Source organism: Psittacula echo, assembly GCF_963264785.1.
Source record: "Psittacula echo genome assembly, chromosome: 1".
NCBI classification, from domain to species: domain Eukaryota; kingdom Metazoa; phylum Chordata; class Aves; order Psittaciformes; family Psittacidae; genus Psittacula; species Psittacula echo.
Genome location: NC_137735.1, coordinates 136,977,195 through 136,996,521, shown reverse-complemented (window position 1 = coordinate 136,996,521; position 19,327 = coordinate 136,977,195). Strand labels below are relative to the sequence as shown.

General features: G+C 43.3%; 1 protein-coding gene across 1 annotated transcript in view; it reads right to left on the bottom strand.

The window, feature by feature from the left end:
- Nucleotides 1-218: 218 nt before the first annotated feature.
- CDHR3 (cadherin related family member 3) overlaps nucleotides 219-19,327 on the bottom strand; it is a gene marked incomplete at its 5' end in the record, with an annotated part of 38,305 nt that continues 19,196 nt past the window's right edge. The window contains 11 exons of the mRNA XM_080623672.1: nucleotides 219-523; nucleotides 2,969-3,017; nucleotides 3,921-3,952; nucleotides 5,457-5,470; nucleotides 6,807-6,988; nucleotides 9,561-9,805; nucleotides 10,885-11,056; nucleotides 12,127-12,353; nucleotides 15,833-15,931; nucleotides 16,037-16,178; nucleotides 17,704-17,872. Of these exons, the coding sequence (XP_080479798.1) occupies nucleotides 294-523; nucleotides 2,969-3,017; nucleotides 3,921-3,952; nucleotides 5,457-5,470; nucleotides 6,807-6,988; nucleotides 9,561-9,805; nucleotides 10,885-11,056; nucleotides 12,127-12,353; nucleotides 15,833-15,931; nucleotides 16,037-16,178; nucleotides 17,704-17,872 (1,561 nt within the window). The 3' untranslated portion in view covers nucleotides 219-293. The remainder of the gene's footprint in view (nucleotides 524-2,968; nucleotides 3,018-3,920; nucleotides 3,953-5,456; nucleotides 5,471-6,806; nucleotides 6,989-9,560; nucleotides 9,806-10,884; nucleotides 11,057-12,126; nucleotides 12,354-15,832; nucleotides 15,932-16,036; nucleotides 16,179-17,703; nucleotides 17,873-19,327) is intronic.

Below are 19,327 nucleotides of genomic sequence, written 5' to 3'. Positions count from 1 at the left end.
TGGCTTCATCCTGCCTTTGGGTCCAGTTTATGCAGCAATGGGCACCTTATGTTTTGCAGCTGAGATACAGAGAGAGAAAATCACATCTGGTTCTTTGGCTGCTCAGAGCAGAGGTCATTTGGGAGGCGCCTTGGAGTCTCATGCACTCTGCTTTAAGGCTGGCTTACTGGCAACACAGAGCTCATTTTGGGAGAGGAGGTCAGTACCTGCTTCGGGGGGTGGTGAGGATAACCTCCTGTCCTCAGGTCCTCTTTCTGCTTTTGCAATTTCAGCCCATCCTCGCATCGTGTTTCTCATTGCCCTCCTGTGAGCCTGGAAGCTGGCTTTGTCTCTGCAGTCAGCTCTTTCCTCTTCTCTGAAGGCTCTTTTTTGCTTGGTGCCTCTGCTCTTTCTGTCCCTTGGCCACTGTCATCCATGGCACTGGATATTATCTGCAGGGCTGGCTCTGGCTGAAGGGCCTCATTGCTCTTCTTCCACCTCCGAGCCCCCGACTGTGTATTGAATTCATACATTCTGCCAGTAACTCGTAAGGGAGAAAAGACAAGTGATTAAAATCACTCCTGCTTCAGCAGATTAAGACATGACACTTCTCCTCAGGATGGGGTTGAAACGAGAAACATGAAGCACCTGGAATGTCAGCTGAGTTGGGGAGGTAGCCCTGAGAGGGAAAGCCTCATTCCTGCAAGCCGGAGTGGGGACCTGGGTGTTGTGGTGGCTGCTCAGGGGAGATCTAGGATCCCCAGTGCATTTTGGCTGTATATGTTGCTTCTCCATTTGCACAAAATACTTTCTTCCAGGCTTAATGTGCACATTGTCGTTAACAGAGTGAATACTACTTATTTTCTGTTTGCGTAAGTACGTACTTCATATAAACAGAATATTGTTAAATTCGGGTTGTTTAGCTACATTTTCTTGTTTGAAAGATTTTTAGCCCTCTTCAGATTTTATGGATTTGTACCTGTACATTAAAAGCAAGTGTCTTATCCCTCAGTTCATTTAGTGCCTAGAGATAGGTGGAAAAATTGCTGTGTGTCCAGTGCTATTGCCTCACAATCTAAATCACCGTCTCCTGCTGAACAGAGAATCAGGAGCTGTAGTGGCACTTCTTTGTAATTAAACATTATTAATATGAGACGAACAAAAGACCATTAAGGCCTGAAAAGAAACAGTGGTTTCGTGTTACTACATGCTAACAGTTTGTATCAGAATTAATGATTTCTGACACATCAACACAATTTGAGCAATTAAAGATGAAACTGGATCTCTTTACATATTATTTTTCTGTCTGCTTGCAAGGTGGGCAGGTTAAAGCAGCCCAGATCAGGAAGCAGTTCCTGACCATCCCTCCTAATCATATTCCACAGATGATATCCTGGGAACAATTAAATCTCATTTCCAAACCGCTGACACTTGATCCTGTAGGGTTTGGGACGAACCAGGAAGGGGAGAGTGCACATCACACATTTCTCTGCTGACACCACAAAGCTGTGTAATAGCTCAATGCTCATGTCAGGCACGACACAAACACCAGGCTCTGGAGGGCAGTTCAGATGGGCTCAGATATCCTTAAGTCTGGTGCTGAGGCCAGGTTTGTTGAGGAAGGGAGCCACCAGCTCTCCTAAACAAACACCAGGATGCGGCTCTTGCAACAGCCCAGAGAACATCCATGTTTAATATATTACAAATGCAGTTACACAAGGAAAAAGCAGAGACTTTGGAGCCCATCCCTCCAGATCTCTTTATAAATAGCAGGTGGGATTGGACATGGACCAAAGTGGCCTTGAGCAGCTTTGTGGATGGGTTTAATTGCACAGTAGGGTCCCGTTTGTTTGCCCAGATTCTACTGAAGTCCCCATGCCTGGTGTTTCCCATTAGCTCACAGCATCTGGCAGCTCCAAGCTAGCTAATAAGAAACACAAGGTACAGGCACTTGTGTGGACATTCAGCCAGATGAATCCAAGCCTAGAGTCGAAGCCTGCCTTCTTCTGGATAATTTTTAGACCTATTGTTTCAGACCTATTTTTGGATCTATTTGTTAAAGACCTATTTTGACTGACTGTCTCAGTTTTTACCAGCTCCCCTTTCTCCATGCCAGGGAGCCAGCACCCTAATGCCAGGCCAAGCACCAGGGTACAGGGCTCAGGCGCAGGGGCTGTGGTTCAGGGGGAATGAGGTAAGGCAGATCAACCCCTAGGAAAAAAAAACACTTTTCTGTAACGAACCCGCTGCAGAGCACAGTGGCCATCACTCGGGAAAGGGATAAGCACCAAAGCTCCTGGCTCATCCTGGTTTTCCTAGCTTTCACCTGAATTTCACTTTTCCCCGCTGGTTAATGAGATATATTCAGAGTTAGCCAAGTATATCTCAGTTAACAGCTGGAGCCTGGTGACACTCAGTAACTGATGCCACCACAACTGTACCTAAAAGCAAATATCTTCCCTTTCCTCCCCCACAAGTGATGTTTTCCTCCCCAACAAAGAGCAGGAATGCACTGTTGCTGCAAGAGAGGAGGTTTGAGCAGGAGCAAATAACTCTCCCACCTGCCCTCATCCAGGGAGAGGTTTAAGAGGCAAAGTCAGTACATCTGCAGCTACATTAATCTGCTGGCCAAGTTACAGACATGGGAAGGGTGAAACCCTGTAGCCATGACAGCATTCGAGTAGGAGGCTTGCAGCAAATTCCTCCTCTCCTCCCACCTTCCTATTGCAGACCCATACATTCAGGTTTAGCAGAGGAGCAGTGAATAATCTGGCCATCAAATGTGTGCTTTCAAAGGCCATAAGAATTTCTACCATTAGAAATGTTAGTAGGGCAATGTCTTGATTTTCACTGTCTGTGAAATATAGCTCCCATTCTCCTTGGAAACAGCAAACCTGAAATATGAAAAGCAAATGTCGAACCATATTTAAATCAACTAATCTGGTTTCCAGCCAAATAATCATATCCACTGTTAATTGCTTTTTATTACCTGGGTCTCTGGCTTCACCATCAAAGACAGTGTTTAGCTTTGTCATTGTCTGTGAAGAGAGACAAAGGTGAAATGAATCCTGTGAATTAGTTAAGTAAGAAGGAGGGGCAGTGACTTGGAGATGGTGAACTAAATGGATTGAGATGGACTTGTATGACCTGTATATTGCACTCCTGTAGGCTGGGCTTAACCAAAACTGGCAACAAAAGCCATTTGTGGTGTAGTGTGTTGCCACTAGATGTTCAAAGGAGAATTAGTAAGGTCTGACATGCTAAATACCTCCATGTGTGTAACCACAAGAGGGTCACCTCCACCCAGAGGGGGATTGGGAATCCCCTCTTTGAAGAGCTTGGGGAGGGAGAGTACGCTAATGGAAGTGCTTTGCAGCCTTTATGCTGTTATGGCTGTGAAAAAGAAAGGAGCCCCAAGATCAAGGAGCAAAGAAACGTGTTAAGTGGAATTAACTATGGCATTTTGCTGCAAACAGCTTATGAAGACCAAACTCTTTACAGTTTGGGGACACTTATGTACCTTATTGGTTGCACTCAGGCAGGCCAGGGTTAGCTGTACAGGTCAGTGGTAACACAGCAGTGCAACATTGCCATCAGGGCACTTGTCCTCCTGCCTCTGTGGCTGCAATGAGTCTCCTGCTCTGCATACAGCCTCTCTGGCCTCTCACATACAGGGCTGCCACAGCAGCTGGAGAATTCAGCACTTGGGAGCAAAGGGGGTACAGCACAGATAAGCTCCCCTCACGCCCAGTGTTGCCTCCAAAGAGAGGCCAGTTGGGGCACTGAAGTGTTTTGCATTTGGAGGCAATCCTGTTTTCCTTGTCTATCATTTTTACGTTCTCATTGGAAAACAGGCACCTTTCATAAAAAGAGTCCTACAATCGGATTGCACGATGGGGCTGGACAAAACTAGGTTTTGTTTTGAGGCTGGCAGTACTTACCACAACCACATCTTTCTTAGGTTTCTTCTTTTCTACAGAAAGGAAAATACACATTGTAAAGATACAATTTCTCTGACAGTGACTAGAGACATTAAAGCCAAGATTTCCTCTTGGTACACGGTACCAAGAATGGAAATTCTTGGTATTCAACTTCTGAGACATCTCAAGTGAGCCTTATTTCTCTTTAAAGGCTGATCCCTCATACTATTTGAAAAGTGAACTCCTTCATAGTATTTTGGAGCGAGAAACCACAGTTGCCAATGACTAATTAAAAGTATAGCCTCGAAAAGTCTTATTCCTTCAGTAATGAATAAATAACAATGGTTTCTTTAACAAATTTCCCTTTCTAAGTAATACAGACAGATAGAGAAATTCAACTTTGGGGATATTTGAACTACAAATGTGGATTATTTTTTTCCAATGAATGTTTGTAGTTGTAAAGCTTGTGCACTCAAACATGCACTTGGAGGCAAAACAGGGAAATGCTGCAGATCCAGTCAAATAAAATTCAGATCGAAGAACAGTTTGGTTATATGTGAATTTACCACACTATTAACTGATCCCACATGCAAACAAATACAGCAGCAGTGCCACGGGCATCTCGACAGCATGGATTTGTGGATGATACCCAACTAGTTGCTATCATTTCTTCTTGCTTGCTCGCTGCCAGTGTGTTTACAGCCTTTCTTCAGACAACTGTATGCCTAGCCATCAACAGGATTTACAACCAGGCAATACTCCGAAGAGCTGCAGATGGGTCTCAACCTGAGCACCGATGGGAAACCTTTCTGTCTGGCCTTTGCTGCCCAGCATTTGGGAGCCAGTTTTCCAGAAAGCACCAAGCATCCATTCTTTTGGAAACCAGCCAATGCTGAAATGTCTCAAATTGGGCAATCAAGAGAATAGCTAATTCTGTTGGGTTTTGTTAGTCATGCGTTTTTGTCAAGCTGGGAGATACTGACTGAGAAGGGGAGTTGTAAAAGCAGGGTCTTACTGAGCCCATATGAGCTGTGCTTGCTAGCAGAAAGCTAATGGGACTAAAAGGAACAAGACTGCTTTAAAAAAAAACTCTGTTTTTTTAATGTTCAGCTTATGCCCCTGCTAAGTTATACAAACCCCTTTAAAGCACCAATACTTGAAAATAAACCTTCAGGTACATGAATTAATGACGTCAAGGAAGAAAATGAAGGGATCAGAGAACAGGGAATTAGAGTGGAGAGGACTCTTGAAGGAGCTGTAGAGGGATGGGATTATTTTTTGACATCATATGAATTGCACGTGAAAACAACAGCAATTCTTTTGCATCCATGCCAGAATACCTGGCAACTCTGAATTTGAATTTTACCTAATAGTTAATAGATTTAAAGACCATGAAATCACTTAGGAAGATCTCCCATAATCAGCCAGTGTTATTTAATCTCAGTATTCTTGTATTAGGTTAAATTTATTTATCTAGAAATGGATTTACAAATTCTACATCAAATGGTAAACAAGGTTTTGTTGTGAAGTAGGAAAATACAGAAAATAGGTGCGTACCTGGAGCATTTATCCTGTAATGAGAAAAAGATTAAGAGTGTAGTTAGAAAATCTCATACTTTTGCCTACATAAAAATACCATGCTTTGCTCTCTTTTATTTGGCAAAAAGAATGTGCTTTCTTGAGTTCTGGGATTTGCTTGATTGGTTTGGTTTCTGGTTTTGCTTTCACTGAAGGCTTGAATCATTTAATGCTGCTCTCAAACAGGAAAACAGCCTTGAGCATTGCTCCAACACCTCCCCAAGAAGTGATGGTATTAAAATAAAGTCTTATTGATGAAAACATGATGGATTTATATAATCTGGAAATACATATTTTCAAACATTGTCATCTTGTTCCATCCTTGGAGGAAGGTCAATTTTTTGGATCTGATGTGCTCCGATAATACCTTTTTAAAATATTTGAAAGGTTATAAATGTGTTTGAAAATACTGAAATTGCTTTTTAATGGGAGAGCCTGGTTCCTGATGAATCACTTGCTCTATTAACAAATAATAACAATAGCCAGCTATTCGCTGCTAGATTCATTTGTCACTTTTATCACAAATTGCTAACTTCCTTTCACACACCATTCAAATTATAATCACAGTTATATATTACCTGTTTACTATAATTTATAACTGTAGTTCCAAATCCTAAGAATACTTACAGAAATCCTTCTTTTCTAATTCTAGTCCATTTAAAGAGCTGCTTACCTTTGTTCTGTGAAGTAAAAAGTCAATTCAGAGGCAGTCTGGCTCCAGCCCACTGAGAAGGCAGCCAGTGGGGCTCTCTGCTGCTTCCCACACTGAACCAGAGCTGGTTCCAGGTGCTTCCATGGCTTTTGCCAAGCACAAGCACTTAGAGATACAGTGAAACTTAATGGGCCAGAGCCGTGCAACAGGCTTGGGTAAAACTCCAGGAAATCTGCAGAGGTTTTGCCAGAACAAAGAATTTGGCATGAGCACCAAGGTTTGGAAAAGACTCTGGGATCTAAATGCATGCAGTAACTACCTAGATGGGAGCTCCCTCATAGTGGGAGCCAAATACAAACCAAAAACTTCTGTATGTTCGGTCAGCACAGTCAGACTCAGATTCTGACTGAACCTCACAAGCACAGCTGCCCTTTGAGATTACAGTTGTGAATTCCACTATTACCTTCAGCTAATGCTAACATTAGTAAATTCATTAAGAAAATGCCGTGGACATATTTCCTTGATTTCATATCATTAACACCGAATATCACTGTAGCTGGCAATAGCATTCACTACAACGAAGGGCACACCGCTATGATCTATTCCTCATGGCTGATGGGCCTGATTTCTCTCTGTCATTGCTGGTGCTTCCCCAGCATGGCATTGGGAGGACTCACAGAGGTTTTCCATGTGCTCTGCCTGCCGGAGGGCAGTGGGTACGGACCCAGGTCGCCAGCAGGAAGCCCAGGTAGCCCAGCAGTCCGAGGAGCAGCAAGCTGCTCAGGGTGATGACGAATGGCACGTACCACGCTGATCCGGAGTAGAGGTTTTCCCTTTTTGTCACAAGAGTGAAGCCAGGCTTTTAAAACAAGATAGGAAAAGTTCCTCAAGGCTGCATACTTGTAAGGTAACTGACACCAAAAGCACCTTTCATCTGGTTGAACTTACACGCACCCAAGCACCTGGCCCAATCTTGCCCCAGGGCTCTGCAGATGATGGGCAGAGAGATAGCATCTGCTGGAGACAGTGATTCATCCCAGGTACCTGCCTACTGACTGCCAAGGCTGCTCAGATGACTGAGATGGACCACAGAGCTCCTGAAGCAGCCAAAGGCAGGTGAAATGGAGCCCACCCACGATGCAAAGAGGTTCCAGATCACGTTTCCATGCCTTATATTAAAACAAGCATGCCATGGTGGGGTGTAAAAGCCTCAGGTTGCCTGAGAAGCGGTGAGTGCACTGTTGAAGGATGTGCAAGTTCAGGGAATACTGCCATTACCAAGATAATGGTTTCTTGTTACCTAAGGCAAAACTGGAAGTAGGTCATCTTCACTGCAGCGATCATTCAGTCTGCTCCGTAAGAGGGGCTGAACCCTGAGGAATTGGGTTATTGTATAAAAAGAAATAAAACTCCCTTTTTTTTTAATTTTTTACCCTGTGACTTGTTCCAGAAAGGAAAACCACACTTCCTGAGCAGTTGCAATCTCCCACATCTTCCAAGTGCCAGAAGACACATCTCTGAGCTGGTGTATAACTGTGCTAGCAACTCATTCATTAAAGTCCCATCATGAAACTATCCTCACATGGATCAGAAATTACTCATTTGGTCTACTTGGGTCATTCCTAAGTGTGGTACTAATAGTTTTTATTGTCTGCTGAAGGTTTTATTTGATTTTCTGTAAAATACTTGTAATCACATTGTGTATGAAATGCAGTAGTGTTACCCATTTCTTTCCTGTTTAAATGACCTATTTAGCCTTGAAAAAAAAGTACATCCAACCCTTAGAGAAACTCTCAGATAATCTCTAGATCACACCACAGCTCCATCCTCACCGGAACTGAAGTCACAAGTGATGTTTTGTGACACGGCTTCTTTTCTACACTACCAGCCTTCCAGCATCTGATTTATCAAGTTGCTGCACTGAACGCGTGTAAGGAGTAGTGTTGGGAGAAGTTGCTATAATGGAAGTGCTCTTCTGGAAAACAGACTGAAAGTGGAAGGCTGATATCTCTGGGGAGGCAGATTTAATGCTGTGGTATGTGGTCTAGACTGTTTGTAGTTGTGGTAAAGCATGGGGAAGAAATATAGAATAAGTTTTGTTATTCAGCTTAACTTTTCATTTCCACATCAAGTAGGGGGAGGAGAAGGCTGTGGGAAAACCATTTATTCCTTCCCAGCAGAGCATTAGATAATAACAGGGTTATTAATCAGTCTGCAAGTTTGGATTTAAGCATTTTCATAGCAAAGCATCCAGACTTGCATGTGCTGTTTGCAGGATCCTCTGGTTCTGGCTAGTTACCAGTAGTCCCTAGCAGATCCAGACCACTTTACAGTGAATAGCTCTTTTACCCCTTCACCAGCACACTCATGTTTTCATTCCTGCATGCAAGAGAAAAAAAGGGCAATACCATCTGCAGGCAGGCAGAAAATGAATGGACTGTGGATGAGCTGGTGCAGCAAGGGATGAAGGTGGGACTGGCACAAGGGTGGGGACAGAGGGTCTGTACCCTAAGGCTGTGCTGCCTCTGCAGGCAGGATGAAAGCCAGCTCCCCTCATGTCCTGCACCAGCCTGATGGAAATCATCTCCAGAATTAAACTGGTGAGCCAGAGCTTGCTTGGGATGGCTGTGCAGAGGGGTAGACTGTACTGATGGGACATAAGCCCACAGCTCCACAGATCCCACCCTGGCTGCTGAAAGCTGTGCAGGCTTCCTCAGCTCACCTATGGACCACCATGTGGGCAGGGAGCTCAGGAAAGACCCATCTCACCCCCCTGGATTTGCTGTTTGAAACCTGCTGAAAGCTCAACAGCATGCTGAGGCTGTGCACAACTGCCTCAGTTCCTGACAGGCAGCTCAAGGTTCTATGGGATGGTGGCCTCCAGGATGGAAAAAAGCCCTTTCCAAGTGATGAGGATTTCTTGTTGTTGTTGTTGCCTATTTCAGTTTTGGTAGCCGCAGATTAATGTGTTCCACTGCTAAAGAAGCACATAGAAGTGTAGGGCAGCTGGGGGAGTGAGTAACTATGAATAAAAAAAGAGGTAGTACAAAATGCATGAGGTAATTTTAAGGTTCCAGGCAAAGGTTAACCCCTGCTCTTTCCTTATTAATAAAGCTGCCAAAGTCTTTAACTTTCCAGTTGCCTGGTAATGGCAGTGTGCCCAGTCCTTTGGCTACTTGCCCTTTTTGTTTTAGAAACTGAAATACAAACCATATGTTACGACTCTGTACCTGGGACCAATCATTCATGACAGTAAGTACATCAACCACCTTTGGCTTCGACATCAGAGCACAGAGCTCAGCATTTCCCAGGACTGGACTCACTGTAGGCTTCTGCTCTCCTTTGGCATACATCTACCCTCTTTTGTTCACTCTATGGAGATTAGTCCATAAAATAAATGCAGAACTAGACATAAATTTCAGTGAACTTACCGTCGTGGTAATGGGGGTAGTTGGGTTTGGGATAACTCTGAGGCTTAAAGTCACCGTTCCAGTTTTAACTAGGTGTGTAGTTCTGTCCCTGGCAGATAACAGATTGTCGTCTGTTATATAGACACGCAGTCTGTAAATCCAGTTTGTATCAAGTCCACTTTCATAGTCAAACCTCGATGCAAGAATCAGCCGCGATGTGTTGGAGCCGGCACTTGGTGAAAAGGCGAAATGATTGTTCACGTTGCCTGCAAAAAAACAACAGCAAAGCACAAAAACTTTACTTTAATCGCACATTAAAGTAAATGTGTGGAAAAAGATTTGGTTTTGCTGACAACTTCTTATGGATCACTATCCACCTGTGTGGTGAAATGTCATTGATGAGAATTGCTCCCAGATCTTCCTGATCATACCATATAAAAGAATTTGAAACAATACAATCATAAAAGCATTAAAATACAGAATAAGACCCTTTATAGGGATGCAGCTGAGAGGAGGCTGTGGAAACACTTCAGAGACATAGAGCACACAAGAGGTCACCTGAATGACCTGTCCTTGCAGCCAGGAAAGCACTCAGAAGCAGCAGCACGCAGCTAGGGTAAGGATCTTACATGGCTGCAGGGCTCGTTCTGCCTGTCACCAGAGGCCCCTCCAGCCTTTCTCCATAGCCCCTCCCTCTAGCCAGAGGTGGAGGCCTCTGAAGAGGTCCCCAGAAGAGATCTAATGATCTGGGGACATTAATTGCCTCCAGGGCTTTGTCTGTGTGGGGCAGTACCGTACTGTGAGGCAGTGATGCAGGCTCCCCAGACTTTGTTTTCTATCAATACAGCAGCTGCAGGTAGGCCAGTTGCTGTTAGGCTCCAAGCAGACCACACATACAAGAGATCAGAGCTATGAAAAGGCACAAAATGTGCTTTGGTTTTGATTTTGTTGCCCTATGGAGCTTCAGAGTTGAAGTGACCTTGAAGGCCATGTCTATTGTACAACACAAAATGGGCCATGGGATGCTCCATGGCTCAGAGGCCAACTGCATGGCACAGCTCATGTCCATACAGCCAAAAGTGGACCTGTGGTCAGACCTTTACTTACTAATACAAGCACAGACTTTGTATGGGTTTGTGTGTAGGTACTACTGCTGCATTTGTGAAGAGATACCTCTTTGGGTAAGCAGTAAAGTAATGATGAGCAGAATTTGTGGATCACAACTAGCTCACCATGAGAAGCAGGACATAAAACTGTGCTAGGTTTTTATTTACACATCAAAGTGAACCATCAGCATTCCCTAATTTTTTGCACTGCTCCCAGCTCACACACCGTTACACAGTACCTTCATCAATGAAGTAACGGAAAGACCTGGGCTCAGAATCACGATCTTGGCATTCAATCCTGAAGCCATTAATATTGGTCCCAACAGCTAAGCTGACTGGGATTTGAAATGAATAGAAATTGGGTGAACAAACTGGTTCTTCATCGTTTACTTCCAAAACATTGACAGTTACCTGAAAGAAAAGAGCAAGCTGAACCACATCTACTGTGCTGAGTCACAATTTTATTAACTTCAGTAACTCTTTGGCTTTGCCCATTTTGCTGTTTTTATCAACAGCAGTTGAAGAGCACTGAACCTCTTTTCCAGTCTAGTTTCTACCAGAAGATGTCTCTGATCATTTGACGTTCAGTTGTTGTGATCAACACTCTTCTGGAAACAGGTTCCTCAACTCGAACCATCTTCCAAAACCATGGGGGTTTTGAGCTGATGTGTCTGAATATTTGAATCACCTGAATTGTGTCATAGCTAAAATGGGAAATAATAGTAGTGCCACATATTCATTAAACCTCTTATCAAGCCTCTAAAATTGCTTCACGGTCATTTGCTAGGCTTCTTAGTATATTTAATAATAATTCCAAACATGATCCATGGAAAGAAGGAAGACTCCTTATAGACTGTTCCCAATGAGAGAGAAATGCTGGTAATACCCCGGGTAGCATCAGAAGTGCTTAATGCTAGCTGGGATTAGCTGGCTGAAGGAAAACAGTTACTCTTCTCAAAGCTCTTTCCTCTAATGCCTATTGGTCTTTAAAAGGGAACAGGTAAACTTGTCATTGTTAAAAGCTCCTGATGCTGAATTTTCCTTAATCATCACCTCAAAATACTATAGGTGATAAAGAGATTTAAGTACCTCTCACCTAGCATCTCTATAGGTGGTGCTTGGCTTGAATAGAAAGCAGGCCTAGTATCCATATCTCCCTCCTCCCACCCCGAGAGATATGCAAAACTGAGATGCGAGGCAGTCATGAGGAAGAAGATGTGAAAAGGAGTAGAAAGGAGTCTGTACGTGAAGGACACAGGGATTCTTTGAAATAGCTACAAAATACCTTTGTGAACATACTGGCTATATATTTTCTTCTGAATAAAGAGTCGTGGGCAGCTCTTTTTCTCTAATATATGACTGTGCAGGGGTGAACTGGCCATTTACAGACCACAGTGCTTTGCCCGATGTCTTACTGTTCTTGCTATGAAGAAGAAACAAAAATGTAGATAAAAGGGGAGAAGTGGAGTGGGTTTACTCACAAATGCAGTTGCAGTCTTCTCTTGGTCTGAGGCCTGTACTGTGAGAATGTGTTTCTGAGCTGTTTCATAGTCTAACCTAGCTAAAATCTTTAGGTGTCCTTTGGTTGGGCTGATCCAGAAGATATTTGCATAATTCCTGGTGCCTCCTCCAGCTACAATGGAATAAGTGATGACATTGCGTGGCCAGTCCTTGTCACTGGCATTCACTCTTCCAATGGCAGACCCAACTGAGAGACAGAAAATGCATATTTCTGTAACATTTTAAGGAAAACGAAATACAGAGTACATGTTCCAACTAAAACTTGATGAAACTGAACTAAAGATTTGTTTTAGAGTTTTTCAGCTCCCAAAAAGTAAAGTTTTAGAGGGTTTCATCCCATTTCTCACATAATGGTGTGAGAAATACTAGTTCACCATGCTGTGCTATGGCTCCCACATGTATGGGCTTGCCTGCTACCAATAAATACCAAAATGTAAGGAGTCTGCAGAGAACCACAACAGAAGTGCTCTCTGCTCATGAGGGCTACCCTGAGCCCTTGCACCAACACCTTGCTGCAGCCAGAGCTCTAGCTTGGTTGGAGGAACAGGGCTCTTTGTCTGCCTTTGAAAGCAGATGCTGCTGTTCCTTCTGAGGTGTCTGGAAAGCAGTTTGAGTTATCTTCATGCTGAGCATTTATGAAGAAAACTACAAATGACAGTGCTGTAAACTGTGAGAACAGGGATAGGTCTGTGCACACCCATCTCTGAAGACATTGATTCAACACTAAGTAGATCCACGTGGCCTGGGGATATACAGGATGAACAGTCTACATGCACAGAGGAAGACAGAAGGAGGATGTAAATCAAGGGTTGGCATTACTTTTTTTCCCCGTGACCCTGTGATCTCCAGTCTTACTGCAAACTGTTGGCTCCTGTTTGGTACAGCAATAGCAAGCACCCTGTTAATGTCAACTCAACCCTAAACAAAAGGCAGACTGAGTTGAAGAAAACATATTCTCTCTCTTGATAGTCTCAGCATCCAGCAAAGTTTTGTGGCTGACACAGACAGCTTTACAGACATATCCATGTCACAGATGGGTTTCAAGTGTTATCTTGCTAAGATACACGTCAGTGGTATGAGGAGACACACAGAGAATAGGAAATGCTACAAAATCTACCATATCATGCCCACTGGGAAACAGTGTAGAATGCCAAGCTCCATTCATGTACCATAGAAATAAAAGTCAGGCAAGAACAACAGGCTGCTGAGCAATGCAAGACACTTGTTATTAACACCTGAAGGTCAGGGTCCTCTGCTGAGTGGCCATCCTGTGCCTCCTTGTCCCCCCTTAGCCTTCCTCATTTTCCTGGCAGTTTGGCTGCTGCAGGATCCAGGGCTGCCATGGATCTTTGGCCAGGCAGATCTCTCTGGGAGCCAGCCCCTCCTGCCCCAGCCTCCATGGTCTCTCCAGCTCGCTCCCAGGCCATGCCTCACCACAGCAGCTGCAGCTTTGCTGTACTCAGCAGTGGCTGATGAGGGTTTCTCCACGGGGCTGGCAGGAGTGATTTTTGCAGACCTGTGGACCTTGGCAGGATCATCCTGACCAGCGATGGAAGAAAACTGAGCTCAGGGTGAGGGCTGGAAATTTGGGGCTGCTTCTTTGCCCATGGCAAAGGAGAGGAGGTTGTGGACGCGATGGCAGGGCTGCTTGAAGCATGCCTTTTCCTCTCCACCACCTCCTGCCTCCTGGCTTAGCAAATGGACACAGAAGCACCGTAGAGCCCACAGGTCTGCAGGCTATAGCCACAGCTGCCTTCACCTGTGATTTAAGCTCACCCTGGACATAATAATGTGATTAATTCAAGCAGATACTAGGTTATCTGACTGCTAAATCTCCTGGAGTTTCATGAGCAGCGATGCAGCTGGATGACCTCCTCGGTGATGTGGCCATGGGAGTAGGTGTGTTAGTGACAGCAGCCTGGGGCAGTATTGGACACGCTGGAGGACAGAGCTGCCATTCAGAAGGGCCCAGCAGGCTGGAGCTAGAGACCAACAGGACTCATGGAGCTCAGCGCAGACAAATGCAGTCCTGCACCAGAACAACCCTATGCATCTGAGCAGGCTGAGGCTGACTGAGTAGGAGCAGCTCTACAGGAATGGACCCCCGGCCATGGTGGACAAATTATACATGAGCCATCAGGACACCCTTGGGGAATGGAGACTGCATACTGGGCTTTATTAACAAGTGTATTACCAGCACGTGGTGGGAAGTGACTAATCCACTCTGCTTAGCAACCATAAAGCTACCTGTGATCAGCCTCAGAGCCCAGGTACAAGAGAGAAGCTAAAAAAGGCTGGGGAGGGTTGAGTAGAGGACACAGGAGGAGAGGGTGGTGGGACTGGGCTTGTTCAGGCTGGAGAAGGGAAGGCAAAGGAGGATTTAATTGCTGTGATCCACTACCTAAAGGGCAATAACACAGAAGACAAAGATACACTCTTCTACGAAGGGGACAGTGAAAGGACAATAGAGAAAAGACACAAGCCACCACAGAAAATTCCAGCTGGATACAAGGTAAAACTATCTGGAATGAAGGTTGCTCAGCTGGCACAAGGCTCAGAGAGGCTGTGGAGTCTTCATCCTTGGAAATTTTCAAAATGCAACTGGATGAGGCCCTGAGCGACCTGATCTAGCTTTGAAACTAGCCTCATTCTGAGCACAAGTTGGACTGGAGATACCCATACGTCCTTTACCTCTTCAATTTTTTTCTATGACCCTAGAAAGTTCAGAATGAGGATCAAGATTTACCCAGAATATATCTAATGTACCTCCCAATTTTTTCCTCAGTCAATACAATAAATACAATAAAAACAATAAGCGAGGTCCTGGGGCAGAAGGCCTGTTTTTGGCAGACCAGGTCATATGAGGAAGAGGCTGAAGCTAGGGAAGATTCCATTCCTGTGCTGGCTCCTCTGTGCACTGAGCAGCGCAGCACAGAGCTGGCTGGTGACATACAAGAATTACCAAAGCATCAAGGTGCTGTGGCACTTCTCTGCAAACACATGAGTTGCAGGACTCTCCATGGGACAGGAAGGTGCTGAGATTGGAGCCAAGGATGTGAACAGGTTCAGCAAATTCAGTTTTAGAGCCGCATTTGCAGATGCTGGTCCTGGGCTGTTGCAAGACTGTGAAGGACCCCGGCTCTGGGCATGAGGAACTGCTCTGGCTGCACCTGGCTGAGTGCAGCCTGCCCAGGCAAGCACTCCCATCTCACCCCATCTTCAGGGCACCCACTGCACCCAAGGTGAGCTGGGCCTGAGGGGACAGTTGGGTGACTGTCCTGCACCATACCCAGGGCAAGGGAGTCCTCACTCATCTTTGTCAGTCAATAACTGGTTTTTGCACTGTTGCAGTGCTTCCAAAAGGCTAATTTAGCAAGATCAGAAACATGGTCTAAAACACAAGACATCTGAGTTCAATTCCTGGCTCTGTCACAGATTTCTTGTGCATTGCTGAATTTGTCTGTGTCTCAGCTTCCATCTGTACAACTGGAATTGTTGCCAGTTTTGTCTATTTAAGGGTAGTAGGTGGTTGTATGGTGAGACCCTGGTTGAACTGGAACTTTGAGCTGTTCTCCTTATCCAAATACATGAAAATCCATTTAAAGCAAAAAGGTACTTATCAACATGACATCATTATTTCTATCATGTATATCCTACTTACAGTACCTTTAGTAATTTCTGGAACATTAAATACATACGACAAATTACTGAAGACTGGAAAAAATTCATTCACTGGCTTTATCCTGATGTAAATGTGGATGATATCTGGAAATATAACAGAAGATTAAATCATAGTTAAGTATGGCTGTGAATTTTCTCATGCATATATTCAAAATACATATGGTATTATTCCTCTCTCCATGCTGTTACAGTACAGGAAAATATCAAAAGAAGTGTAAAAGGGATACTTGCTTGAATAGTTAGGAGAGGCAATATCTTGCACCCTGACAGTCAATGAATAAACTTCAACTCCTAGATTAGCTGGGTTTTCCAAATCAATACTTTCAGTCATCTAAATTGAAAAGAAACACAATTGTAGTTATACTTCCTTACATAAAGTCACAACACACATGATGGCAATTACTTTTTTCAGCATTTTGTAAGTGTGGTTCCTCCCCCTTGGATATATAGAATTGCTTTGTAGGAGGAATACAGGCTATTAATCAATTACAGGATTGAATTTCAGGCTTTTTCTACATGTTCACACTCTGGTGTCTCTTGAAAATACAAAACTCTTTCCTCCTGCCAACAAATTCCTTCTCCTTAAGTGCAGGAAGTTTTATCATCTGGATCATAGGGGTTTGCCCTTTTACCTAGTTAATACAAAGCTCATGTAATGAGCTGGCTATTTACTCTGCCCTTTGTTGGCTCAACAAGAATCTGATATTGCTAAATAGTAATAGTTACTCCTTGAGCTCATGCCTGCAGACATGTATTAAAGGCATCAGGTTCAGCCACAAGTGTTTATCCAGGTACCAAGCTGTTACTAAGTGGTGCCTCACGCAGATTTAAATCCTAATCTCTTGAACTCTCTGTCTTTTAGTAGAAGCCTCGTAAACTCTGGGGCAGCAGGACTAAAGCACAGCCATCCACTGTTGATCATCTACAGGGAAATTCCTGGAGGAACAGAACACTTCAGATAGCCTGTTATATTACATATACACAGTGATCAAAGGGCTGACAACAACTGTATCCTGTGCAGGAATTAAAATGCTTTTTACATTATCAGATGAAGCAGCTAAGGGCAGTACTCACTGACATGTATACCTCCGATCTAATATTAAAGTAAGCCATACAAAATCATTTTACTGCTCCAGTAGCAATCCTGCGTTTCAGACAGAATGTCTATCTTTTGTTATGTTTCCATTTTCCTGTAGTTGTCCACGGTTCTTTTTAAAGCAACAGAACAACCACCATTGCACATGGCCAGCAGCTGAGAGGGTGTCTGGCCAATGCAAATATGCCAGCACCTATCAGCATAAGATACACATATTTTGACATGCAAAATCACACAAGTGCAAATCCCACTACACTATTGTGAAAATTCACCACTCAAAGTGGTTTTAAAATTCTGACCAACAAAGCTGGGAAGTAGTCAGTGAATGTGGGATTTCTCAAGTATTTCATTTCTTCATGCTGAATAGGAAGGATCCTCCACAGTTTGTCATGAATAAACGGGTATGAAACTGCGTCACATTTCACTGTTTATCCATATCAAAGTTGGTGCTTCACACTCCCTAAAAAAAGATATTTTTTTTTCCGATCATATCTAGCACATTTATTTAAATCTGGAGAAAACAGTTCTCTGTTCACCAAATTCTGTAGAATCCATAGAAAGCATCCTAAAAAGCATCCTATCAAAGGGTACATAGTTCACACCCAGTCAAAATAGTCATTCTCCACATCATACTTACTCTGGAATGAATTATAGGAATTCTCTTTTTCTTGTACAAACAGTGAATTCAAAGAACTTACAATATTTCAGAAGCTGACTTCTGAAGTGTGACAATGTAACGCAAAACCACAAAACAACTGACCACAAGTCTCCCAGACACAGTGGACTCCAGAGCAAAGTTATTGCTTCCAAACCCAGATAATCCAGTGAAATCAAATCGATTGTTTGATGGATCAACATCAATATCTTTACAGTAATTTCTAAGTTCAAGAAGGAATGTCCCAGCAGCTGTATTTTCATTTGCCTCTTTCCTGTTAAAAACAAACACATTTCCCATCAAAGCAAATTATACTTCTCCTCTTGAACTCCTCATATATTACACGCACGCCTAACAGTCAACTTCTATTTATTTCCTACATTAAATCCTGTTGATGAAACAACCCAGAATCTGATCCATATGCTGTGGTGGACAACAGCCCTTTATAATGGGCAGAGCATAAACATTTACCCAGATCCAAACCATAAACTTGAAATTCAGCTAAACTTCAGAAGCTGCCACGAGATCTTAATGTTCAATATTAGTTCCATTAATAACTAGTACTTTAAAAAACACCTTTACAACATTCATTTCTTCAGTATGTTATAATGTTCTGATGAGAAGCCCATTCTTTTCTCCTTAACTAATAGCTGGACCTTTCTGTTGTTTCACGAAACTAGCATTTCTGGCCCTGCTCTTGATAGTGAGGGTCTCTGTGATGCACACGGGAGTGGGGGCAGAGGGTGTTGATTTATTTGTTTTAAATCAAGAGAATTAAACACAAGAAAATGAAGAACCAACTGAAATACCACTAAGCCCTGATTTTGTTACCTTGTGCAATCCCTATAAAACTAGTTCTTTGATTTGATTGCATTTTTTCCCTGAAGTTCTTTGCCTCCCTCAGATCAAAATTTTAGCTTACTAAATCACCAAGAGACTGTTGTGTTATTGTCATGGGTGTTGTAACTAAGCAGCACTCTGAAGAATTGGATTCTCCTCTTTCCAGTATGTAAAAGTATGTGATTTAAATGTAAGATATTTCTATTAGATAGTGAGCAAGCAATTTAAACAGATACCCATTAACTGGGAATTCCCCATTGCATAAGTACTTGGCCTGAGATGCTGCATTTTCATCTGCAGGACCATCAAACTAACGTAAGTGCACCTGAAGAACTGCACTACGCAGTGCAGCGTACTCTGAAAGATCAGAGCCCAGGCACATCAAACACTTCAGATGGACAATTTTTACTTCCATTATTCTATGACACACTTAATCTGTAAAACTGAGTTAATGTTATGTCCTCATCTGCAAATACAAACTACCTGATCACCACAAAGGCCTCAGGGCATTCACAGCAATAACAAAGTCCATGACTAAGTTACCCTGCACAGAGGACAGACATCAAGACATAATCTGAGCTCTGAAGACCTTACAGATTGCATTAGACAAAAATCATGCAGGTCACAGGGGGGGATTTAGAAGAGAAGATCAGGAAGTTTAAAATAAAACTGCAGAACTGACTAGCAAGCTTTCCCTGGGGAATGATTGTCCACAGTTTAGCATAGGGTAAAGAAAGGAGGAGCATGGATATGTATAGGTCAAAAAAGTAATTCTAATACATGGTTCTGATATCCTAAGGATTTAGGTATCTGAAAGAGAGATAAATAAATTACCTGAGTATACACAGATAATTTTAGTTCAAATTTTCAGTATAAACATATCAGGAAA